Source organism: Neopsephotus bourkii, unplaced genomic scaffold (genome assembly GCF_033783945.1).
Source record: "Neopsephotus bourkii isolate Nb327-2 ecotype Australia unplaced genomic scaffold, CSIRO-AGI_Nbou_v1 NB_1761, whole genome shotgun sequence".
In the NCBI taxonomy this organism is placed as follows: Eukaryota; Metazoa; Chordata; class Aves; order Psittaciformes; family Psittacidae; genus Neopsephotus; species Neopsephotus bourkii.
Window position 1 is genome coordinate 1035657 of NW_026902235.1, and position 25678 is coordinate 1061334.

The following is a 25678-nucleotide window of genomic DNA, read 5'->3' on the forward strand; positions in this document are numbered from 1 at the left end:
CATCTGGTTTTCTTTGCCTGATCTGATCTATAGCAGGCTTTCATCAGGTTCTCTTACTTCGGCATGCTTTATTGCAGGGGTGTTTTGTGTGTCTGGCGGTACTCATGTAAATGCAGGCCATGCTTATTTAGCAAAGTGGAAATCACTTAGTGCTATTGATACTAAATGGAGTTTGACTTCTAAAATCACTTTAAAATGTTGTTACTCATTTGTCTTGCTCACCCGGCCTTGGAGCCAGCATTTGGTTACACATACCTTTATTCCAGAGCATTGATATTGGGGGTTTGGATTTCCTTTCCCTTGCATTTCAGGCTGTCAGTCCTTATTCTGCAACTGCCAGATCTGTCTGTGTCTTGAAGACTGGGATTGCTCCCTGTGAATCCATCAACTTATCCGTCTCCTGTAATTCACTTGACATTATACCTCCCTCCCGCACAACTGGAGTCTGACGGACTCGAAATGTAATTCTTTTGTCCCGAAGTGCATCGGGGACATTACACTAAGCACTAAATCGTTGCATTAGCCTTAAAGGCAGCTTTTTAATGCTGTTACTTCAAATGATTTCTGATTTTTCTTTTTGCTATCTTTAAGGCATATACTTACTTTGCCACATGTCTTTAAAAGACCTGCAAAAGTAATAAACCAAGTTAAAATCCTTGCATAAATCCTGGCATCCTGCTTCTTTCCTAGGGCACGCTAACTTTTTAATTACTATTTTTTAACTGTATAACGTAAAGCCTATATTTATGCACTCTCCTCTTACAAAAGCTGTGGAGTTTTGTCTCTATTCCTGCAGTAGGTGCTCAGAAGTTATGTCAGTGACAAATAATCTTCCTGGTTTCTCTGTGAGCATCATTTTGGCTGAAGTGTTTCTGAACTTGTGTGGGTTGTTAAGGTGCTCCTGTGCTTGGGGTCTCTCTTGAATAGTCCTCTGAGCCTCATCTTCTCTATTTGGTGTAACAGGGTTCCTGCCCTGATTTATGACCTGGTAGCAGTGTTCAACTTGTGGACATAAAAGAAGGAAGCTCTTCCCTGTGAGGGTGCTGAGGCGCTGGCACAGGGTGCCCAGAGAAGCTGTGGCTGCCCCATCCCTGGCAGTGTTCAAGGCCAGGTTGGACACAGGGGCTTGGAGCAAGCTGCTCCAGTGGAAGGGGTCCCTGCCGGTGGCAGGGGTTGGAACTGGAGGAGCTTTAAGGTCCCTTCCAACAGAAACCAGCCTGGGATTCTGCAATTCTGTAGCTAAGCTGATCAGAAGATGCTTTGAGAGCTGGAGCACCTTCTCTGCTATGGAGACAGGCTGAGAAAGGCTGCAAAATACACTGCATATATATAAATTTTTATATATATATTTATATATATATAAACATATATATATGTGTGTGTCAGCACATACAAAGGAAGAGGCAGTCCAAGAGAAGAGAGTCTAGAGCACACACAAGGTGGCTGGTTGGTGTTTAGAAAAGTCACCTACAAAGGCAAAGAGACAGTGAAATGTTAAGGGAAGTCATGGCAACTATTTTCAAATGGATAAGTTGTTTGCTGATAGAAGGGCACAAGCTACTCACCATGCTGGATAGAGCAAATGGTGGGGTACCAAAATTGCAGCAGGTGGGTATTGAGGAAAAGCTGATTCTGCTCCCTAGAAAGGCTGAAAAATTGTTACTTGGTTTTATAACCTCTTAAAAAGCTGTGCCTGAGGTAGTGCTAAGTGCTGAGCGGGGGGATGTGCCAAGTGATTTCTCTCTGTCTGTTTTTTTCTCCTGTTATTCTAGTGGAATGATTTACACGCAGGATTTATGATGTTGTTTTCCTCATCCATCCAGAAGTACTGCAGCAATGAAGGGATAGCTGGTGGCAGGAGTTTGAAACAACTGGCAAGGTAGCAGGAGCTTGTTTAGCAGCAGGATGGAGGGTTTCCCTCTCAGTCCTCTGCACATCAGAAAAGCATCCTTGATAGAAACCCAGCCTGGTTTGTGTTGGAAGGAACCTTAAAGCTCATCCAGTTCCAACCCCTGCCACGGGCATGGACACCTTCCGTAGAGCAACTTGCTCCAAGCCCCTGTGTCCAACCTGGCCTTGAACACTGCCAGGGATGGGGCAGCCACAGCTTCTCTGGGCACCCTGTGCCAGCGCCTCAGCACCCTCACAGGGAAGAGCTTCTGCCTAAGAGCTCAGCTCAGTCTCCCCTCGGGCAGGTTCAAGCCATTCCCCTTGGCCTGTCCCTACAGGCCCTTGTCCCAAGCCCCTCTCCAGGTTTCCTTCAGCCCCTTTAAGCACTGTAGCTGCTCTAAGGCCTCCCCTCCTTAAGAAGCCTTCTTTTCTTCAGGCTGAACAAGCCCAAGTCTCTCTGCCTGTCTTCACGTCGTATCCCAGACATTCCCTATTGAAAGTGGTTCACAGTGCAAAACTTCCTTGTTTTCTCCAGGCTCAGCTCCTGCCTGAGGGCCCGGCTCTCCAGCGTAGCTGTCAGGGCACGCAGCCAGTAAGAGCATTTGCTCCTCTGACAGCCTCTGTGCTTGCTTCTGGTGCTGCTTGAAGCTTTTCAGTGTAGCAGGAGTGGAAGGGAATTGATTCTTTCTTTCTATTTTCATCACTGCCTTCAGTTCTGGAAAGTAGGACAGAGAACCAGCTCACGATTTTTGGCACCTCAGAGCAGCTTCGAAGCAGTAGCGAGAGCGCAGCATTTGTGAACAAATTATAGAGATGTTCTAACAGCAGCATGTAACTTGGATCTCATTTCCTAGATTAGCTTTGCCTCTACCAAGCTGAGATTGTTTTTATCATTCGAACTTGAAACCTGCTGTAACTGATGGAAATTGCACTGAGAGATTGCTTAGGAGCTGGGGGGAGGACACGACTGAGAGACAACCTTCTGCATGCTAGAAAATACACAGGTTTTCTGCATCTTTCTTTTAATTCCCTATGCCTGCTCTTGGGGTTTAAATACGTGCAGTATGCAGCACCCATCCTGAACAGTGAGTCCTGCTACCTTTGTGTGCTTTCCTGAGGTGCATGGAGCCTTCCCTGTGGTTATCTGCCTCTCAAAGCAGGATCTGCAATGTGCCCTCTGTTCCAAACTCTTCTGCTTTGGCTGTACTGTGCATCACATTATTTCAGCTTGGTGTAGCACTGCAGGTCAGGAGAGGCCATGCTTCTAGAGTTTTCTGTATTTGTTCTCATGGTCCATTCAAATAAGTTTTTTTCTTGACTGTAGAAGTGGATGTGAAAAGGAGAGAAGAAGAATGTTCATTGGGAGCATGGTCACCGCCTGTAGCTGCCCAGCGCAAGGCAGGCAGGAGCGAGGGCTGAATCACAGCAGTGATGTGAGAATGCCATTTTTCTTCAAGACACAATTGATCACAAGTGTTAGAAGCTCAAAGAGCCCCAGGATAAAGCTTCAGTTCTCCTGTGTGATGTAGCAGCATTTGAAAGGTGCCAGAAATGGTTGTGAGTGAGCCTCGAACATTTGCTTTGTCACAGCAGTTCTCCAACTGTCAGAAGTTTTCATGGGAGACCCCTTGCTAAGCTCCCTGATTGTGTGACAAGCAGAGTGTTTAGCAGAGCTGGGCCCATGGAAAGCTTCAGTAATGCCCTGGTTTTATTCAAGTTGAGGATCTAATTTACTTATTACTAATTTATTTAATCTCCTCCTCCCTTGTCCCTCACAAAGAAAAAAAGCTTAAGAAAGCTGGTAGAGAATTATCTCGACTCCTGGCAAGAGCTCTGCAGAAATGAACCTGCTATTATGTGACTTTGTATAGGTGAAATGTTCTTATTACTATTTTACCCCAATTGCATTTACTTTGTAGAACAGAAAGCCCTTGGCAGCCCTGTTTTCCACGCTAGCTTATTCGGTCTCTGTGGTAGAAAGCATTCTTACATGTCCTTTAACAAAATCACATATGTTAAGGTCTATAATAAATTGTTATTTGACATATTTAATTTAAAGGTGACTACTGGATGACTGGTTTGAATTTTAAAGGCTTAACTGTTGTATTAACCTAATATTTGAAATTCACAGTCACCTGAGAAAGTCTTTAGCTCACCTGTGAGCCCTCTTGTTCACTGCGAGAACCACAGAAACCCAGCCTGGTTTAGGTTGGAAGGGACCTTAAAGTTCCTCCAGCTCCGACCCCTGCCACAGGCAGGGACCCCTTCCACTGGAGCAGCTTGCTCCAAGCCCCTGTGTCCAACCTGGCCTTGAGCACTGCCAGGGATGGGGCAGCCACAGCTTCTCTGGGCACCCTCACCCAGCGCCTCAGCACCCTCACAGGGAAGAGCTTCTGCCTAAGAGCTCAGCTCAGTCTCCCCTCTGGCAGGTTCAAGCCATTCCCCTTGGCCTGTCCCTACAGGCCCTTGTCCCAGGCCTCTCTCCAGCTTTCCTGCAGCCCCTTTAGACACTGGAGCTGCTCTAAGGTCTCCCCTTAAGGAGCCTTCTCTTCTCCAAGCTGAACAAGCCCAGCTCACTCAGGCTGATGTGCACTACACAGCACCTTTACCATTGATTAGTTGTTACTGTGAATTTGGATATTTGTGTAGATTTTGTGTCAATTTGCCATGATTTCCCTAAATCAGTTTTGTGAGCCAAGATGGGAAAAAGTTTGCTTGTTCCCGTTGTTACCTATTAGGAGAGAGTCTGTTTGCCAGACTGTTCACACACTGAAAGAAATTTCCATAGGGAGGCATTTTACAGCTGAATTCTCATGAAAATCCTTTTCAAAAGGGCTTATTGTAAAGCAACTCTTAAGTTTCACAGTTGAATAGGAACTAAAGCTTTAACTCGAGCCCAGCCATGGAAGATTAGCTGGGTGTGGATAATAGGTAGAAATATTTAAAGGGATTATAGGAAATAGAATGCTATAGTGTGACTGTATCCACTTGGTGTGGGAATTGGAGTAGCTGTGAAGCAAGTGGTGCTCAGGAGGATCCCCAAGACCCATGATGGATGGTGCAGTGTCTGCACCAGCACTGGCGGATGATGGGGAGTCGTAATTCTGCCTGGCCACCTCCAGGAAGGTCATTTGTTTTGGAACTGGAATTAGTCATCCTAAAGAGGCAAATACGGTCCCCTTGGGAATGGGAAGTTCAGTCCTTGCCCTGCAATGCAGAGGCTGCAGGTTGGTTGAGTAATTTAATGTTAGTTAAGCAGAGGGAGAATTAATGGTTTCCTGGAGCCTTCTCTGTAGCTAATGCAGGAACAGACATTCCCATTCAATCCAGGGGAGCTGGGGGGATTGGAGGCTGCTAAGAGAGCCCGAGTGGGTCTCGCTGGGGATGGAGCTGATTCAGAAATAGCCAGGAAGACAACATATTTCTAGGTACATGGTAAGCTGGGTCAGGGGGGTGGAACTGTGCTGAATAGAGTGCTCTCTATTGCATTTGAGAAAGAAAAATACTCTTAACTGTGTTTTGCCCTGCACAAGAGCGTTCTGGTGAGTCAGTCTGGAAAGGTGAGGAGGTGGGAGGATGAACATTTCATTTCCTTTGCCTCCCTGGAGAAGGGCTTTGGACAAGGGCCTGTAGGGCCAAGGGGAATGGCTTGAACCTGCCAGAGGGGAGACTGAGCTGAGCTCTTAGGCAGAAGCTCTTCCCTGTGAGGGTGCTGAGGCGCTGGCACAGGGTGCCCAGAGAAGCTGTGGCTGCCCCATCCCTGGCAGTGTTCAAGGCCAGGTTGGACACAGGGGCTTGGAGCAAGCTGCTCCAGTGGAAGGGGTCCCTGCCTGTGGCAGGGGTTGGAGCTGGAGGAGCTTTAAGGTCCCTTCCACCCAAACCAGTCTGTGGTTCTATGATTCTATATAGCTTTTTCCCTCGGATGGATGGACAAGCCTCTTTCCAAGGGAAACCTTGCCCTCTTGTGAGAGGAATCTGGTGTATTAACAGAGAACTCAGGAAATTTCAGTTCAGTTGTTAGCTCCGGTCCCAGGCGCTGTTCTTCGGTGTTGCCATGGCTGCAGCAGTGACTCATCCCGTTGTGGTTGGTGACTTGCTTGTCTTACAAAGTCACCAGGGAAATAATTGCTCCATATCTTACGTAGCAAGGCTGCAAGGTCTGCTCCAGCAAACAGGCAAAGAATATTTCCCAGCAATAGGAGCAGCCAGCTGGAAAATGAGACCAATAGGTTTTATTCTTATTTCCGTCGTTAACCTTGGACATTTTCTTTAATGGAGCTGGAGCTCTCCTGAGCTGTCTGTAAAGCAGAAACAGTGCTAAATGCAGGAGATGGTTTTAGTAAGTAATTATAATTCTGATGTTTAAAGTGGTTCAGAAGTGTAAGATGTTCATCACACCTTCCAGAGCTGCTGATGGAAAGTGCTGCTGTGCAGATACAGGTTATTGGGTGAACACATGTGAGCTGGGTTCTCAGGGATGCTCTCAGGAGGCAGGTTGTCTCCTTAGGAAGGACAGTCAGCCTCTTTTATTAAGAATTCCCTCTTTCCCTCCCTGCTCCCTGTAGCTGGGTCAGTTTTCAACAGCTACACTCAGTGCTGTTTATTGAATTTCAGAACTGCAGCTCTTGCTGGTGCTAAAGCAGTAACAAGTCTGCTGGGTGATCATCAGCTCTTGTTACGTTTTGGACAAATGGAAGCATTTTAGATGCTGTCTGGGATTCTAGATTAAGGGAGGAGCTGGGAAAGTGTTGCTGCTCTTGGTTCAGCAGGTATGGACAATCTGTGTGTGCCATGGGGGCAAATAAGAGGAACTTTAAAGAAGTTGGCCTTGGACCACTGTGGAGATGGATCCCTGCCTATGGCAGGGTATCGGAACTGGATGCTCTTAAGGTCCTTTGCAACCGTAAGCATTCTGTGATTCTATGGTTGATGTGGCATCTTCAGGACAGTGCAGTTACGGCTGTGGGACAGAGATTACTGGAATAACTTTGTTTAGCTCTTACTCCTTGCTCTGCTCAAAGTCACCCTCTGTTAGAAGCTGCCTGTTTGCTCTTCTCCCTCTCTCCTACAAATGCTTAATAAATCTTGGTGCGTATTAAAGCGATGAGTTGCACAGTCTGGGGCCATTTATTTCATTTCATTTTCCAAGCAGGCTATAGAAATGATTCTGATGGACATGCTGACCTGGCTGAATGCTTACATGGCCTTTTACTTGAAAGATGCACCCTGAAGTGCCTGTTCCAGTGGGAACAGTGCGTCTGTCTAAAGTCTAAGGTAGCTGTTTCCTGCTTCTTATTGAGCTTATGAAGAGTCTAGGGAACATTTCTTGTGTTGGTATTTTATGCCTTCCTGAAGATTAGAGTTATTTTGACCTTGAATTATTTATTAGGGAGACAGTATCTAATGATTGCTCTATTAATTCTTAATGCATTTAAATATCCCTTTTCCTTGTTTGGTAAACACTTGCACAGAGCTTTGTGGAATGAGTGACGCATTCCCCATGTCTGTCACTCCTTGGCATTGCAATTATTAGTCTTTGGCTGCAGCACTTGTTGGGATTATTGATTGTTGGGGATGAGCTGGTCAGCTCTCTGCTGTGCTGGGCTGGTTGAGTATTGGTTTATATCCACGTGAGTCCTGCTGGAAAAAACACTGGGAAAAAAATATGTCCCTAAACAAGTCTCAGAGAAACGTGACTTGAGGGGAGAGCAGTTTGTTAGATAGTTTGTAATGATTCTGCAGACAGTGTGTCTGTATCCCTTTGATTCAAGACACCTTGTATTGATTACTGTAAATATGGACTAATTCCATAAGGTCAGGTGGAAGCAGGATTGTGGGGGAGATCCTGTAGCCTCGAGACTTTTTGAGCCCTTAGTACCTCCAGACAGTAGAGGTGGCAACAGCCATCCAGGAGTGAGAGTGACCCAGGGGTCCCACCGCCCTGCAGGGAGAAAGGAAAACTGGAAATGCAGCTTGATTGTTTGACAAAAAGTTGGATTTTTTCATCTCTGCTGTGCTCTGGGGAGAACCCCCTGAGTCCTGATCCAGTTCTGGGGCAGCAGCACAAGAGGGACGTGGAGCTGTTGGAGCGAGGCCAGAGGAGGCCATGGAGATGCTGCGAGGGCTGGAGCAGCTCTGCTCTGGAGCCAGGCTGAGAGAGCTGGGCTGGGGCAGCCTGGAGAAGAGAAGGCTCCTGAAGGGGAGACCTTAGAGCAGCTCCAGTGCCTGAAGGGGCTGCAGGAAAGCTGGAGAGGGGCTTGGGACAAGGGCCTGTAGGGACAGGCCAAGGGGAATGGCTTGAACCTGCCCGAGGGGAGACTGAGCTGAGCTCTTAGGCAGAAGCTCTTCCCTGTGAGGGTGCTGAGGCGCTGGCACAGGGTGCCCAGAGAAGCTGTGGCTGCCCCATCCCTGGCAGTGTTCAAGGCCAGGTTGGACACAGGGGCTTGGAGCAAGCTGCTCCAGTGGAAGGGGTCCCTGCCCGTGGCAGGGGTTGGAACTGGAGGAGCTTTAAGGTCTCTTCCAACAGAAGCCAGGCTGGGATTCTATGTTTTTCTTTTGTTCCCCAAAGCAAGTTAAACGCTGTCTGTTTGGGGTTCACTTTGTTTTCTTGTTCTTCCAGATTAGACTAAAATAAGGTAAAAGAAATCCAGACAAATGATCAGTCACCATATGTTCCAGCCAGCGAATAAGCCATGCTTATAAACCTTGTCTCTGTACAGTTTAACTTGATATGATGTCTTACAAGAGGTTGAAATGATCCATTTAGATGCACTATTTTTAGTACATTCTGCCTGAATTTTTGTTTCTCTTCTTTCTTTCTCTCCCATTGCTAGGTTGTGACTAGACTTATTCACTTGCTGGGTGAGAAGATTCTTGGCAGTCTTCAGCAGGGAGGTAAGACTCATTCCTGGACTACTCCATTGATGCTGATGCTTCCTGAGAGCTGGATTTATACCCTTAAAACTGGAACCAGAAAAGCACATCCTTGAAATGAGAATTTGTCACTAAATATTTTAGCTGTTGTTACAAGTGAATGGTGATTTTAATATATATATGTGCACAATTTCTTTTGGCAGAGCATAGGTAACTCCGTGTGGGAATGGGATGATTTGCAATTGAAATAGAAAAGGAGTGCTGCTTGTGTGCACTGAAATTTCCTTGAGTTTCTTGTGAGAAGAGCTCCAAGGGAGTGTTGGAAATAGCAGCTGTAATAGACTTGAATCAGGCAGTCTGAGTGGCAGCTCCTGGAGACTGACTTAATCTGTCTGTATTTGCATTATGTTACTGCATTAATTGAGAGGAAATGGTCCTATGGGTTGGTTCTTAAGCTTTTTGTATGTGGCACAGGCAAAACAAAGTTTATTTACTGACAGAAATGTGTAGGAGGAAATATTCAAGGTGCAGTGGTTTGAAACTGAAACAGGGGAAGTTCAGGTTAGATAAAAAGAAGCTGCTTTGCTGTGGAACAAGTTGTCCAGAAAAGTGGAGAATGCCCCATCCCTGGCAGTGTTCAAGGCCAGATTGGGGAGAGTCTTGGGCAACATGGTATAGTGTGACATGTCCCTGCCCATGGAAGGGGTTGGAACTGGATGAGCTTTTAATGTCCCTTCCAACACAGGCTGGGATACTTCACATGTTGCCACAGCTTCTCTGGGCACCCTGTGCCAGTGCCTCAGCACCCTCACAGGGAAGAGCTTCTGTTCAAGAGCTCATCTCAATCTCCCCTCTGGCAGGTTCAAGCCATTCCCCTTGGTCTGTCCCTACCTGCCCTTGTACAAAGTGCCTTTCAAAAGTGCCTTTTTATCTTTGTCTTAACATGTCAGGTAAATACACATCACATTTTAAAAAACAATTTTACTGTTGCCTAACTTCCAAGGCAGCAGCCAAAAATGACAGAAATTGATCTTCATCTTCTCAAGTAGGAGATCTCTGGGAACTCTTTTATGTGCCCTGGAGGATGTCACATTTCTCTTGGGTTAAGCAATTCTCTGGCACTTTCCTTGCTGCCTGGCAGTTGAAAACCATGGTGTGACACTGAAGTGACACACAGCTCCTGGGTTGGCTGATGGCATGTCTTTTCTTTCCGAACAGGTCATCCTCTTGGATATCACAGCTCGGGCAGCAAGTGGGATGCTGGGAATCCTGCCAGCAATCTCTCCACAGTGGCAATTATGCCAGTGTCTGAAGATGTGCCGCTGACAGCTTTTACTCTGGAGCTCAAGCACGCTCTCAGCGCTGTGGGTAAGAGGTGTTCATGTGTTACTGCATCACGGGGAAGGAATGCTGCTTGCCTTTGTGGAGAGGTATGGCTAGGTACCTGGCCTCACCTAGAGCTGAATTCATGCTGCTTTGGCGGTAGGGCTAGAGCAGCGCTCAGGATCAGCCTTTTTCATGGCCTCTTGCTTCACTGTTCCCATCCCTAACGTGCATTTAATTTCAGTGGGAAACTTTGTGGCCTTAATGACTCAGAAATTTTAATCACTCTGTCTGGCCTCTCACCTTGGCTTCAGTGGACACATCCCCCACCAGTGCACTGTGCCCATGGGGAGTCTCTGTGAGTCCAGTTCTCTCCATCTCATCCTGGAGAACTTTTCAGGCTTCCTCAGTTGTAAAGCTTCATCCACCAAAGGATCTCATATGCACTTTTCTGCTGTTGAGGTAGTGCAGTGAGTGGTAAGCATGTGACTTGATGGAAGAGGCTTGTGGAGGAGATCCAGGCTGGCACTGAAAGTTCCAACTTTAGTCTTAGATCATTGTCCAATTTGTTGCCATCTTGTTTGCCTCTCCTGTGCTCACAAACCCCTGTATTCAGCTCACAGCTGAGTCATTAATTGCTTTACCTGTTGGTGCAGTTGTGTCTGCAAGTTCCAGTTGCTCACAAACCCCTGTATTTAATTCACGATTCAGTTCATGCTCAGTACTACAGTTTGACATTTCCTGCACATCCTCTTCTCATCCTCAGACAGCATCACACACTGCTTGAGTAAATCTGCTGTAAGCCTTTGATGAATTGTTAGTCTGCTATCTCATGGCTTTTGATTTTGAAAAGTACAGGTTATACAATGCTTGAGGTACAACCACTTACATTTATTGGTTATTGCCTTTTTGACTGCAAGGGTATCTGGAGGTGGCACTTACTATTCAGCTATAAAAATATCTATTAGGTGAGCAGGCACAGGAAAAAGCTGTTGTTGCTTAATCCCTTTAACCTTTGAAATGTGAATTTGTGTGCAGCTTATGGTGGAGTCACAGTGAGAACTGATTTGTGGGCGGCTGAAGATTCCTCTTACTTTGAGACGCTCCATCCCTAATGGAGCACAGCTCCCAGCTATACTGCTAATGGGTACTTCTTACGGATTGGTGCCAGCTTGTTTTGACGTGTGACAGCACTCGGAGCCTGTAAATAAAACAAACAGACATTTAAGTAGGTAGATGGACTATTTGGGAATAAAAATATCTTCTCCAGTTGAAAGCGACTGGAATGAGGGTGTTTGTGATGATCACCTTTCCTTGGTCGCCCTCTTCGCCTTCTCTTTTCCTAAACTGATGTCTGTGTGGTGCTTGGCAGCTGCAGATGGTACTGCACAACCTTGGCTTCTGAAGTTCTTGCCAAAATGGAGCAGTGGGAAGAGAAGAGTGTTGTGTGAAAACACAGCTGGCCATGTGGCTCCCAGCACAGCTGGCAGAGCAAGCCCGCCAGCCTTTATAACCTCTGCTCACTGGGACAGTTCATCAGCAATGCTCTGGGATAGTGGTGAGCCTTCTGCCAGTGCTTCACTGCAAAGGGCTTGCTGTATGCTAGTTGGTTCTTTCTCAGCAGCAGCAAGCTCTGCTTGCTTTTTAAACTTTTCTATTTCCTCCTTTTCTCCTCTTGTGTTTTCTCCTATCCCTGTTCAGAGAATCTGTGGCTGCCCCATCCCTGGCAGTCTTCAAGGCAGGTTGGATGAGGCTTGGAGCAAGCTGCTCTAGTGGAAGGGGTCCCTGCCCATGGCAGGGGTTGGAGCTGGAGGAGCTTTAAGCTCCCTTCCAACTCAAACCAGGTTGGGATTCTATGATTATTATTTTTTGTATTAATCGTGGTGGAGCTGAGCACGTCATTGATTAAAAGCTCTTCTGCAGAATTCAGATTTTTAAGAAGTATTTGCCTAACTATTTTTTGTTCTTTTTCTGGGGCCAGCTCAGAGATACCGCATAGCTTTGAATGCTGGTTCTATGTGGGAGCCCTCTGATCATGTATAATTTCAAACCAATGTAGGGAGGAATTCAAATCCAACATATGTGTCTCTCCTTCCTTTCTGCCCTTTAAATATAAGCTTTCTTTCCATTTCTAAAAATGTAAAGTGTATTGGAAAGCTCACTGAAATATCTTTGCTAATACTTTAGAGGAGTTTTTAATTGTACTTCTGCCTGGTTTTCCCTTCTTTACACACAGATCAGATTTAAGTGTTAAGTGTTTAATGTGGTGCCTTGACCCTGGCACAACTGAGTATTTCATGCTGGGAAATCAAACTCATTTATCAGTTCCTTCTCTGCCACATGATTTTATAGACTTCTATTAGGCCAAATGTAAATTCTCTTTTGATGAAGTCCAGGCAAGGAAGTTGCTGTGCTGAAATCTTCTGAGTGCATTCTGGACTGGATATATCTTATTGTGCCAGTATGTTTTCCAGGTGAGGTGGGTTTCATGAGCAAGCTGCTCTAGTGGAAGGTATCCCTGCCTGTGGCAGGGAGTTGGAACTGGATGAGCTTCAAGGTCCCTTTCACCCAAACCGTTCTATGTTTCTATGATTTGCAATCATTTCTAAGCATCAGAGATCACACCTTGACCTCTGGGCCTCTGATTTTTCTAGGCAACTTTCTGACTGTGTTTTAAGAGACTTAGAACTAGGGTATCTATATTCCCACTCCTGCATATCTTACGAAATTGATGTGGAGAACAGTTACCGAAGTGAGAACCATGCTCATGTTTGGAAAGAAAGGAAGAGTTTTGTGTCTTCTGTGTGATGCTTGTGTCTCCTCACCGAGGCAGTTTGAGGCTGGGAGCCTTGCTGGAGGGTTTTCTCAGCCCTTTCCTCGAGTGCCTTTTAAAATATAAAATGAACTAGTCCTCAGACACTTGCTAGCATTTTGTTCTCCTCAGTTCTCCTTCATGGAATTGTAGTTCTGCGCTGAAGAACAGATGATTCTAGAGTACCAGTTTAGATGCTCCATGAGGTTTCCCCATGAATCATGATCATCTGCGCCGGGGGGTAAGACTGCTGCTGTGTGGTTTTCTCACCTGAAGCACATCAAGACCCAGAATTCAGAATCCCAACAAGGTCACAGCGTGAAAAGGTCCCTCAGGGGCTGTTAAAAGTCCCCTCATCTGGCTTGAGAATCTCATGAACTGCATCTCATGAAATTGCTGGCGGCTGGGAGAATGGCATTAGGCTTTCCTTGCTCTAATACTCTTCCCCAACAATCTGCTGCTGGGTACAGTCACAGACACACTACTAGGCTTAGATAAATATTTAATGTTACCTCATATCACCTCTGCTGTGTTCTTAACTTTGAGCTCATCACCCTATGTCTAAAGCTGCTGAAAAAGAACAGTCCCTGAAGGATGCAGGTGGCTGCTGGAGGATGGAGGGATCATAGAACCACAGCCTGGTTTGTGTTAGAAAGGACCTTAAAGCTCCTCCAGCTCCAACAACCCCTGCCACGGGCAGGGACACCTTCCACTAGAGCAGCTTGCTTCAAGCCCCATCCAATCTGGCCTGTCATGTAGATGTTTTCGTGGCTCCAGCAGCAGCTGTAAATGGCCTGTGGGGCTGATGGCAGGAGTGGGAAGAACATCACTAAATGATGATCTGTAACTATGATAATGCAAGTTTAGAAGGCACTAACTAACTAACTAACAAACATTCTTTTGGGTGCTCCTGCCTGCTGGTGTGGCTGTTCAAGGAGGATGTACTTGAGAAGGAGAGCTTTTTATTACTTTGTTGCTTTCTCCAGTTTAGTTTAAATAACACTTTTGGTCATTCTGGTCTATGAGAACACATATGTTGTTGTTCTCGATCACATTAATGGAGGGTTATTTAATGGTTTGTTAATTGGGAGCTTGCTAGAAATTGGGAGTGGAGAGCAGATGGTTGTTATTTCTGAAACAAACCAGAGTGGGTTTGGTTGGAAGCATCCATGTGGTCTCTGGTGGGGATGAACAAGGGTCTGGGAACCTCTGTCCCATGTCTCAGTGTGCAGGGGGATGCCTTGCAGGCTTAGACCTTACTGCAGCTCCAGTGCCTAAAGGGGCTGCAGGAAAGCTGGAGAGGGGCTTGGGACAAGGGCCTGTAGGGACAGGACAAGGGGAATGGCTTGAACCTGCCAGAGGGGAGACTGAGCTGAGCTCTTAGGCAGAAGCTCTTCCCTGTGAGGGTGCTGAGGCGCTGGCACAGGGTGCCCAGAGAAGCTGTGGCTGCCCCATCCCTGGCAGTGTTCAAGGCCAGGTTGGACACAGGGGCTTGGAGCAAGCTGCTCCAGTGGAAGGGGTCCCTGCCTGTGGCAGGGGCTGGAACTGGATGAGCTCTAAGGTCCCTGCCAACACAGATCAGTCTGGGATTCTATGATATGCTTCTCCAGGGCTCTTTTCATGCCTGATGGGGATATGTTGTCACCATTCAGGACATCTGTGGGTGATATAGCTGTCATCTTGCCTGTCACAGAGAGGCACCTTGGCTCTACAAGCCTGCCTGTCGCCTGCACAGAAGGTTCTGGCTGGCAGGGTGTTTGGATTGATGGATCCCCTGTAGGGCATGGCCCTGTGTTTCAGAGCAGCGTGGTGCCCTCCCACCTCCTCCTGATGTTCTTGGATCTTGGTGACAGGGTGCAGGGAGGTAGCACCCTCAGGGGTGCAGCATTCTGCTCCCTCCTCAGTCTTTGTTTCTCTTGATGTTTTTATTGCATTCCTTGGTTCATTTTGCACTCCTGGTGTTCATCTTTGCTGCTGAACTTCCACCACTGTTACAAGGCTTAGTAAGTCACTTATAATGGAAGAAAATGTGGTCAATTTATCACTTCTGTTTTGCTAAGGGCTTTGGAACATTAAAGAACAGAAATGGTAACTGGTGTTGAATGCTTTTTCAGAATTGACCTGCCCTCTTTCCCTTGCTGTCTTCATCATGTGCAGTGTCATTGGTATTTCTTCTGGGAGACCTCTTTCAATCCTGTTATGCTATCCAAAGCTGTGCTAGACCAACTGTTGTGAGGCTGAATGGTGAGCCAGATCAAAGAATCTACCCTTGTTAAAAAAGAGGTGGTAAAAGCCCCACAAGACTTGGGTCTCAGAATCCCAGCCTGGTTTGCATTGAAGGAACCTTAAAGCTTATCCAGTTCCAACCCCATGCCACCTTCCACTAGAGCAGCTTGCTCCAAGCCCCTGTGTCCAACCTGGCCTTGAAGAGGCTCCCTGCAGAAGGATGGTTCAGTGGGCACCAGGGAGGAGGCAGCACAGATGCAGGAGTGAAGGGCAGGTTAAACCAGCTCTGCTCTTGAAGGGTATATGAACTAATTCTGTCTACTTGGAACTTGGTGCTTTCATAGGAACCAATTCCTAGAAGCTTTACTGGAGGATGAGGAAGTTGAGTTCTCCTCTCAGGTCATCCTCCTTTCTGTATTTTCTTACCAGCTTTTACTTGGTATACCTTGCTGTTACGGATATTTTTGTCCCTATTTGTTTGCTCTTCCTTCCTCATCAGTGTCACAAAGAACAAACGTGATTTGGATGTTGGAAAGTACAAGATGATAAATCTCATACTTCTGAGTGTTTTCAAGTCTAACCCTGAACTGTGTTAAGGCAGTGGTCTTTGGAAGAGGAACTGAACATCGTGGGCTGGCCTGGAGGTCATGGTGCTCAGCTCCCGGTGCTGGACTTGCAGCTTTTCCTTATGGAGCAGAGAAGCGTGAAATTGCAACCTCACCATGTTGTTCCTTCACGGTTCCTTGATTTTTACCAAACACATTGAACTTGCTGTTTCATTAGTGCCTTGAGAGACCTCACGTAATGAAGTGTTTTGTTATTTGGAACATAAATCTCGGCTCTTTTTTAATGAAAATCTGAAGGATTGCACAATGAAAGCATGAATACAAAGCGACTGCTCCTTCCTGCTTCCTTAATGTGAAGTTCTCTCTCAGTATGAAACAGATAATGTTTTCTTTAGGTGCGAGGTTAATCTCCTCAGTTTTCTTTCCTTTGTGTTTTAATTCAGCTGCAGTTATTCTGCAGCCTCCACCACATATGGCACATGGTGCTGCTGCTGAAACAGGATTGCTGATAAGGAAAAATCAAGTAAAGTGCCTGCAGGAAACTTGCTGTGCCCCCAGATCCATTCTGGCTGTAACATGGTTGCCAGGCATGTCCCTGTGCATGTCTCTGGAGTGGAAGTTGTGTGAATCAGGCTGGGCCCCACAGATTTGGGAGTCTCTCTCCTTGGGGTTCGTGGTGGCACAGGCTCCTCTTGGCCTATTGATTAGGTAGCACTACTCTAGACAGCTTTAGGGTTTACCTGGGGAGCTGGTTCAGTGCAGGATGATCAAATGTTGAATTTCAGTATGTCAATGAAATAGCTTTTCTGTTTGAAACCAGATTCCTGGGCTTTCTGGGGCTGCAAAAGGTCTGTGATTTTGTGAATGCTGTTCTGGTGCAAATGCAGCTGCAGTAGAAACCCTCATCCTACGTGACACCACGAATGTGATAGAAGAGAGCTTGTAGGTTATGACTAGTGCAGTTAGAGAGCTCTGGGAATATGGAGAATGGGAAGATGTTACTATAGATAAATGTGCAAGGTTTTGTGAAGGCTTCGTGCTGGCTCTTTCTTCTCTGCTCATTGCACCAATCCATCATGATCCTCCAAGCAAGCTCCCAGAACTGCGTTTGCTAGAGCTGCATTTCCTCAGTATGGTTTGTCAGGAGCTCAAGGGCAGGAGTTCATACCTGAAATTTCTTGTTCTTCCAGGTCCTGCTTTGCTGCTCACCAGTGATAACATCAAACAGCGACTTGGTGCTGCTGCACTGGACAGGTACTGGCCCTCAGTGATACCTATGAGCAAATCGTAGAGTAAGAATGGGTTGGGTTGGAAAGGGACCTTAAAGCTCATCCAGTTCTAACCCCTGCCATTGGCAGGAACACCTTGCACTGGAGCAGGTTTGTCTAAGCCTTGTCCAACCTGGCCTTGAACACTGCCAGGGATGGGGAATATAGATAGTGCCTGGGAATAAAATCCTGTGTTCCAACCTAGGTTATGCTTTCCCATCAAGGGGGTTTGAGACAATGATGTTTCAGGAGGATTGGGTTCAAATGCAGGTGTTCTTTTTCTGTAACTATTTTCTTACTTGTGAGATAGGAAAAGTTGTCTTGCTCCAGGTGGTTATTGTGTTCTCAGTCTTAGAGGCTCCATGGAAGTCTTGTTGAAGTTAGGCATCACTGAGTCTCTTGCCTCTGTCAATATATTTTTATATATATATAATGTATAAATAATGGAGAAATACGGAAAGGAGGAGCCTGGAAATGCAAGCAGATAAGGTTCTTAGACTGGGTGAGCAAAAGATGCATTTCTCTGGTGCCCTTAAGAGTTTGTGCTTGCCATGTAAGATTTCTCCCTAGTCTGTTAGGAGCTGTGATGTAAAACTATCTGAAATTTGCCTTTTGTTTTCGGTCTCTTCTGTCCCCAGTATCCATGAATACAGACTAACCAGCTGGCTGGGACAACAGGAAGACATCCACCGCATTGTGCTCTACCAGGCAGACAGCACCCTCACGCCCTGGACCCAGCGCTGCATCCGGCAGGCTGACTGCATCCTGATTGTGGGGCTGGGAGACCAGGAGCCAACTGTTGGAGAGGTGTGGAACCAGCTCCTTCCTATACTTGCAGTGTCCATCATCACAGACTCCCAGCCTGGTTTGTGTTGGAAGGGACCTTAAAGCTCCTCCAGTTCCAACCCCATGCACGGGCAGGGACCCGTTCCACTGGAGCAGCTTGCTCCAAGCCCCTGTGTCCAACCTGGCCTTGAACACTGCCAGGGATGGGGCAGCCACAGCTTCTCTGGGCACCCTCACCCAGCGCCTCAGCACCCTCACAGGGAAGAGCTTCTGCCTAAGAGCTCAGCTCAGTCTCCCCTCGGGCAGGTTCAAGCCATTCCCCTTGGCCTGTCCCTACAGGCCCTTGTTCCAAGCCCCTCTCCAGCTTTCCTGCAGCCCCTTTAGGCACTGGAGCTGCTCTAAGGTCTCCCCTTCAGGAGCCTTCTCTTCTCCAGGCTGCCCCAGCCCAGCTCTCTCAGCCTGGCTCCAGAGCAGAGCTGCTCCAGCCCTCGCAGCATCTCTGTGGCTTCCTCTGGCCTTACTCCAGCATCTCCACATCCCTCTTGTGTTGTTGCCCCACAGCTGGATCAGGCCTGCGGGGGGATCTCATGAGTTTTGCTAGGTTTAATACCCAGTGAAACGTAAATAATAAAATGTTCCTGAGAAATGTGTATTATAAACAGAAGAGGAATTGAACTGAAATGGCAAGGTTGATGTACAAGTACTTCCAGCTAAGCTCGCTGCCTCTGAGGAGTCATTTTGGCCACTGGTAAATCAAAAGTCAAATTGCTTTGAAGCTTTGCCTTTTTGTCCAGAAGTTCTTTGCAGGATCTCCACACACAGAGAGAAATTTCTGCCAGGGTGGAATTGATGGTGTGTGCCTAGGAAAAGCAGATAGGAATAGTATTGTGTGAATAATTGAAAGTATTTTGTTGCAGGTTGTAAGCTGTATTTTTTCCTCCCTTGCAATCTGTTTTGGATAATTTATTACCAAAGCTGTTTGAGCAGCACAGAAATTCTGCAGCACACATAAAAAGGAAGTCACAAGTGGGTTTTTTTTAAGTTTGTGAAGAGCTGAGCGTGACCTCCAAAGAGCCTGGGATGGGTACCACCAGCAGTGTTCTTGTGTGTCACTCTGTGTTGGTTCCTGACTGCTTGTGGGAGGCAGGAAGTACAGAACAAGCAAGTTGCCATCAGTTGTCTAAACCAACAAAAATAAGGAATGCAAGAGGAAAAAGGGGTCTGATTGTAAGTGAAAGAACATACATGCTGAACATTTGGAGGCTTAGGTATCACTTGGGAAGCAGTCTCATTTTGCATGAACAGCGTGTATCTGTGCTGTGCATTTAATGGTCTGTGTCAGGTAAAAAGCATTCCCTCTGAAGCATTCAGGTTTGAATCCTGGTCAGATTTCAGCCTTATATGTGCCACATAAGTCCACAGCTAACAGTGAAGTTGTCTAAATCAACCTTGTTTGAGGGTTCTTTGTGTGCACAGTTGCCTGCATATTCAGATAGGTGTAGTGGTCAGATGTATATATGTGTATATGTGCATATATAGGTATATATGTATTTCACAATGCAGTATTCTGTTAAATGGATGCTGGAGCAGCAAATACCTGATACCCCCATTCCTCTTGTGTTATAACCTGCTGTAGCTGGAAAGGATGCTGGAGAACACTGCGGTCCGAGCCCAGAAGCAACTGATCCTGCTTCATAAGGAGGATGGGCCTCTCCCTTCCCGAACTGTGGAATGGCTCAACATGCGGAGCTGGTGTTCTGGCCATCTTCATCTCCATTGTCCACGTAGAGTCTTTTCCAGAAGAAGCCTGACCAAGCTGGTAAGAGATTCCTGCTTCAGTGGCTGGGCCTTCAGCTGTAGTACATGTACTCTGTGTATCAAACTTAACCTGAGATAACGTCACTGTGTCATATTCTGAAGTGCAACTGACTGTTACACAGGGAGTGTTCCATTTTAATCTGTTTGGACTTGATTTACTATGGGAAGCAGGGATAAGGGACTTATGTCTTCTTTCTGGATGAATACTTGCCTTTTTCATAGGCTTAAGACAGTAAATACTACCTCAAGGTCGTATTGATAGGTATGCACATGTGGTAGAGTCCTATTCATCAGGCTGATCCCCATGCTTGCAAAAGCCATGCTAAAGGCAAAGCAGAGGCAGCCTTGGGATGGTTCTCAGTAGCTTCAAATCCTTGTCAAGAAAGAGAAACATCTTCAAGGAAAATACTGTGCTATGATGAAATCCTCCCAGCTACTGTGAAAGTATGAGAGGTCACTAGACCTGTTTGGGTAGTTCATGAGCCCTCTTTCATTTGAAGAACAGCTCTCCACTTCTTAACAGCACGTTGTTGGCTGGTAGTGTAGGCTCTGCTCTGCCTTTGCAGTGAGCATCCTCTGCCTCTCTCCTGCAGATAGAGATGTACGAACGCATATGCCAGAAACCTCCTGACCGTCACTCCGACTTTTCCCGCCTGGCTCGTGTTCTGACTGGAAATGCCATTGCACTGGTGCTTGGTGGTGGAGGAGCAAGGTAGGTGGCTTATCCCAGCAGCAGCATCTGTCACCGGGCTATGACAGATTCCTCAGGACAACAGGCTTCCTGTGAAATCATCACTGTTCTGTAAGCAGCATCTGGGGAGACACTGAGGAGTTGCTTTTGTTACACGAACTTAACCTGCTGTGTGGTTTGTGCTTGGATTTCTGCAGAAGGAACATGAGTGTGACCTCTTGAGACCTTTTGTAAGTTGGGCTTAATACCAGGAGGTGACCAGGGCACTAAATCTGACACTTCTTTCCTTTGTTAGCGTACACTATGGACTTTTTTCCCCTCTGAATTCTTATATTAGAAAGTGGCTCATGATACTCCAAAGGTCCCCAGAGCTCTTCAAAGTCTGAGAAGCAGGAGGAGTTATGTCCTGTAGTGGCAGAATGTTCTCTTCTCTATAATCACCCCTTCCGCCGGGTGTCTGTAAATTTCTGACAGCCTTACTTTACAGAAAGGCTGTATTTTTGCAGACATGAGGGCAGGGTGTGTGCTGAACAGTGTTAGAATTCCATCTGGATTCCTGGTGAGCTTTGGAAATGAATTCTTACTGACTTTTTTTCCTCTGAGAGTTTCATATTGAGACAAAATGTAGTAGCCCTTTGTCTCAAGAGCGCCCTGTCTTCATCACTGAGTTCTTGAAGCCCTTCTTTAAACAGTGCTTTGAAATACTGCTCTCAAAACCAAAGCAATATAATTTGCACATGCTCTGTCTATTTGACTCCATGGAAATATCACACTTTTGCCTTTGGCCAGTGCGTGCTTTGAGGGGAGCATTCGCTATGCTGAACGTTTGAGCTCCTTTGTGATAGCTTGTCCTGATTAGTCACTTGGTGCTGAGACGGCCAGTGCTGAGGCTGTTGCTTCGAGTGTCTGTAAGGATGCCTTTATCCTGCTTTCAGTTTCCTCACCTGAGATGATTTCAGTATTTCACTTCTGAGATAAGTGCTGTCCTGTGGAGACACAAAGGAAAGAAGAGGAGGGGAGCTTCTGCTTAATCTGGACATCTCAGGAGGCTTCTGATGCAAAGCATTCGTGGGTTGCTTTTTTTGTTCCAAGCTGTCTGTTACCTCTGTCTTTACTGAAGCCTATGTCATGCTAAAATATGGGCACTTCTATATTTCTGGCAGCACATTTTGCTCATTCCCTTCCTTTCTTCCTCTGTAAACACTGCTGTAATTTTTTGCCAAACTATTTATTTTCTATTACTTAACTTGCAAGCTACCACCTGCTGGTTTTCAAGAGCAGAGGTAAGAAAGAGCAGGCTTATTGAGCCTGTGTGTTGGTCCTGTGTTATCCTCCCCCACAAAGCTGAACCACTGCACTGCTGCTGTGTTGGCTCGAGGATTTCTGGATGCTCGCCCCCCATTCTGCAACGTGACCATGTGCCATTAGCAATGAGTTTGCTCATTTCTGCATCTGCGTCACATGGAGAACTTCAGGAGGATTAAATGGCAGAACAGAGAATTTCTTCTTTCTCTGAAACCCTATTTATGTTGTGGACTAAAAGGTTTTTTCTGAGGGTTCAGGCTGACATAGATGGTTTGAGCATTGTGTTTCCAGTGGAAAGATACAGAATGCTATTTTTGTGGTTGAATTGTCATCTAGATTGTGGTTAGATGAAAGATCTCTTAAAAGCTGGTTTTCAAAGTGAGAATATAATTAAGACCCTGGGGAAAGGACAGAGTTACACTGAGCTCTCTAAATATCTGCCTTTGGCAGGTCAGAATAAGTTCTTAGGTCCCCATTCTACTGGCAAAGGAACTTGAAGAGGTTATGCAGTAGGTACTTCAAATCATCTTCTGATTAAAGCCCATCCTAAGTACAAATATCTCGATGGGTCCCTTCACAGACTCTTGATAGTTAGCATAGCCTTTGGATAATGTACTACGTGGAGTAACCTCCCAGCTTGTTCCATGGGTCATACTGGTCACCGAAACAAGAGCACTGATAGTTACAGGGTGTTGGTGGTTATTTCTGTTCCAGGTCTTGTGTTTTGTGGCTCCAGTAATCCCAGTTCTTGAGCTGTTATTTTGGTGTTTGTCTGGCTTCCCAGTGGCAGTCAATTGGGAGGTTTTACCCAAGCAACTTCCTAGTAATTATCTTTGTGGTTTGTCATGACAAAAGGCTCCGTGGAACTAAAGGTTTTCTTTCTCTTGTGAGTATAAAAATAACACAAATTGAAGTGATACAGTTCTAAAATTACACTGTTCTGCTGTGGTTAAGTGTTAACTTAATTTCAGTTGGAAACATGGTGGAGTTAGAGGGAAGGAAATGGGATTTGCCTTTAGGAAAACAACACATTTGAAATGTAGTTGCAAGAATAATGATACATCAAACCCTGCAACAAAGGCATAAGCCCTCCCATAAATCATTCTCCTGACCTTTAGCCATCCCACATACCGCCCTCCCTTTCTTTGGTTTTGTACTGCAAAGCTGTTTGACAACTAAAATTTATGGGGAGTAAATAATTAATGCAGAAGGATGTGGGAATCCCTGGGGCTTGGGGAAAGAGTTGGGTTGTGCTGTTTCAGAAGACTGATTTAAGCAGAACCGTGATGACAAGCTTTGTTGTTGATTATAATGTTGTTATTGTAGGAGTGAGAGAGCTGGGATTGTGAAAGCTGAAAGAGCTGGGCTGGTTCAGCCTGGAGAAGAGAAGCCTCCTTAAGGGGAGACCTTAGAGCAGCTCCAGTGCCTAAAGGGGCTGCAGGAAAGCTGGAGAGGGGCTTGGGACAAGGGCCTGTAGGGACAGGCCAAGGGGAATGGCTTGAACCTGCCCGAGGGGAGACTGAGCTGAGCTCTTAGGCAGAAGCTCTTCCCTGTGAGGGTGCTGAGGCGCTGGCACAGGGTGCCCAGAGAAGCTGTGGCTGCCCCATCCCTGGCAGTGCTCAAGGCCAGGTTGGACACAGGGGCTTGGAGCAAGCTGCTCCAGTGGAAGGGGTCCCTGCCTGTGGCAGGGGTTGGAGCTGGATGAGCTTTAAGGTCCCTTCCAACACAGACCAGGCTGGGTTTCTGTGATTCTGAGTGAATTTGGTCCACCATGCCTTATTCTGCATAGGCAAAATGGAAAAGCACAAAGCATTAGACTTATTCCAGTTGGTTATTTTGATAAGAAGCTGTATTTGCAGTAATGCTCAAGATCCAGATACATGATGTGCGTCAGAAAAGCTTATTGAGATGGAAAGTACTTTCATTAAAAGAGGTTACTTTCCTTTTGGGATCTACTGCCTAGGGTAAGACATAGTAACCAGCTGGATGTTTGTGCTGTGAATGAATATGCATGGTGCCATAGACTGTGACCAGCTGGTACTTAAGCATTCTGCATATCCTGCCCCATCTAGGCCCAGTGATGGGTGGTGGAAGGGGACTCCGCAGCACTCTGAGCCTTTTCCTTCTCCCACCCCCTGCAGAGCATTGAAGCCTTCCCTGAGAAGGTGGGGGATGCTCACCCCCACCTTAGGATGTGGTACATACACATGTGCATCTTCCAGGGCAGCTACAAGGAGCTTTGATTTGGTGGCAGCATATTGAGAGGTTTCTCAGCTGTCCCTGTGCCCTCTGGTGCTTCTGAGCAATTGAGTTGAAAAGAATTAATGAAAAGCTCCCAGCATAACAAAAGGAAAAACTTGAAATGGTTGTTTTGAGAACTTAAGAAGATCCTGTTCCTTTTCTGAATGTTGATCCATGCTTTTAGCAAGTTTGGCTAACTCTAAGGAGCTCTTGCATAGGAGCAAACCCTGTAGTGTTTCCCCTGCTTGATCGTGTTTGAAAAGGAATTGAATTTGGGTACTGATGATCTGGCCTATCCTTGTAAAACACTTGAAAGCAAGTAAATGCCCTGCTGTAAGAGATTCTGTTCCTACTGTGGTGTCCTTGCAGGTTCCTGTCCCACCTCAGCAGATGAAGGGACGTGTTGCTGGTGTTCTATGGCCTCTAGCACAGCACTTGAATTATGCTCCCAGCAATTAAGTGGTATCAGTTGGCACAAGTGCAGAGGCTGAATTTGCAGTAAGCTTATATGAGGAGTCAGGAATGATGAATAAAGCTACTAGTACGGTTTGGGGGGTTGCTTTTCTGTCTGTTTTGTTCTAACTTGGAGGGCAGCTTTAAAACAAGGCTTGTGGTCTCGTCCCATATGAGGGTAGGCTGTTTCTTAGTGTCCTTTCCTTATGGTAATTGAGAACAGAAGGTGTTTTGCAGTTGCCCTGCTTCTTAGTTGCTCAGTGCTTCCTACTTAATTGGGTTTTCCCATCTTAACTCTGAGAAACTTGCACTTGTTCACTGCATGATGCAGGTCTGTGGTGTGTGGCAGAAGGATCACTGCAGGCATCTGCTTTCATCTCCTGTAAATTCTATCAGGTTTTTCTCTGAGAGGAGCCATGAAGTCACTGTGTTCTTTGCCTGGCTTGAATTGGTTAACAAAAAGTTGACAACTGCCAAAATTAATGAACATGCAAATACTGAGCAACATAACATGGTAACACAGCAGTTGGACTTACTGGGGCAATGTGCTGCAAGGAAGGGATTGTAGAAACAAAACCACCTCTATTTTTATACTGCTGTTTGCTCTGCCAAAGACCATGGTCAAAAGGCAATGCAGAAAGGTCATTTCCAGCAGTGCTGCCATGGAGAAGGGCACTGGGAGCTGTAGCTGTGAAAGTTACCTTGTGACTGAGATCCCTGTCATCATCCACAGAAGCAGAAAGAAGCATGTCTCTTCCTTGAAAACAGGGAAGACTGCACAGAAAATGTCTAAGCTTAATGAGTTTCATAGTGTGTAATACAAGGGAAGGCTCCTAGGTGAGGACTGATGTTTGCACACCATGGGGTGGAGTGGGCAGGCTGGTGGTGCAGTGGTGGAGCTGGCATCTCGTAGCCCAGCTTTCAGTGTGTGATGAAACATCCAAGGACTAAAACGCTGAAATTTAAGGTGGAAACAGTGTTCCGATGACAAAGTGCCATCCTTGGCATGGACAGGTTGCTCACATGATGCAGAGAATTAACACTTTCCATGCTGTAGCTTCTTGTCCTGTGGTGCAGGTGATAACAGCTTCATAGTTATGAAGCCCTGATGTTCAGTCTCAGGCAATAACAGCATCTCCTGGGGAGGCTGTGTGAAGTTTTATGGTGCAGGTGCTTCAGACTCAGTTCCAGCAGTTAAGGAAGATTAATTCTTATTCCCCAGCTAAACCAAGTAACTAATGGTATGAGGCTTTTTACTTCTGTCAGTGGGAGAAGTGTGTGCATGGGCAGTGTCTTGAAGTTAAAACTGCAGAGCTGCAGTAGTTGAAACGGAGATGGTGAGCTCGTAAGGTCCATTGCTGCTCCTCAGATACAGGGAGGTAACTGGAAGCTTGAGGGAGTTGCTTTTTTAAACTACTACACTTGA

The 25678-nt window shown here is 46.3% G+C and overlaps 1 protein-coding gene across 1 annotated transcript in view; it reads left to right on the forward strand.

Annotated features, from left to right (window-relative positions):
• Positions 1-25678, forward strand: part of PNPLA7 (patatin like phospholipase domain containing 7) — a 124638-nt gene that overhangs the window by 52768 nt on the left and 46192 nt on the right. The window contains exons 21-26 of the mRNA XM_061377964.1: positions 8724-8784; positions 9982-10131; positions 16881-16944; positions 17597-17765; positions 19381-19563; positions 20156-20274. Coding sequence (XP_061233948.1) covers positions 8724-8784; positions 9982-10131; positions 16881-16944; positions 17597-17765; positions 19381-19563; positions 20156-20274 — 746 coding nt within the window. The remainder of the gene's footprint in view (positions 1-8723; positions 8785-9981; positions 10132-16880; positions 16945-17596; positions 17766-19380; positions 19564-20155; positions 20275-25678) is intronic.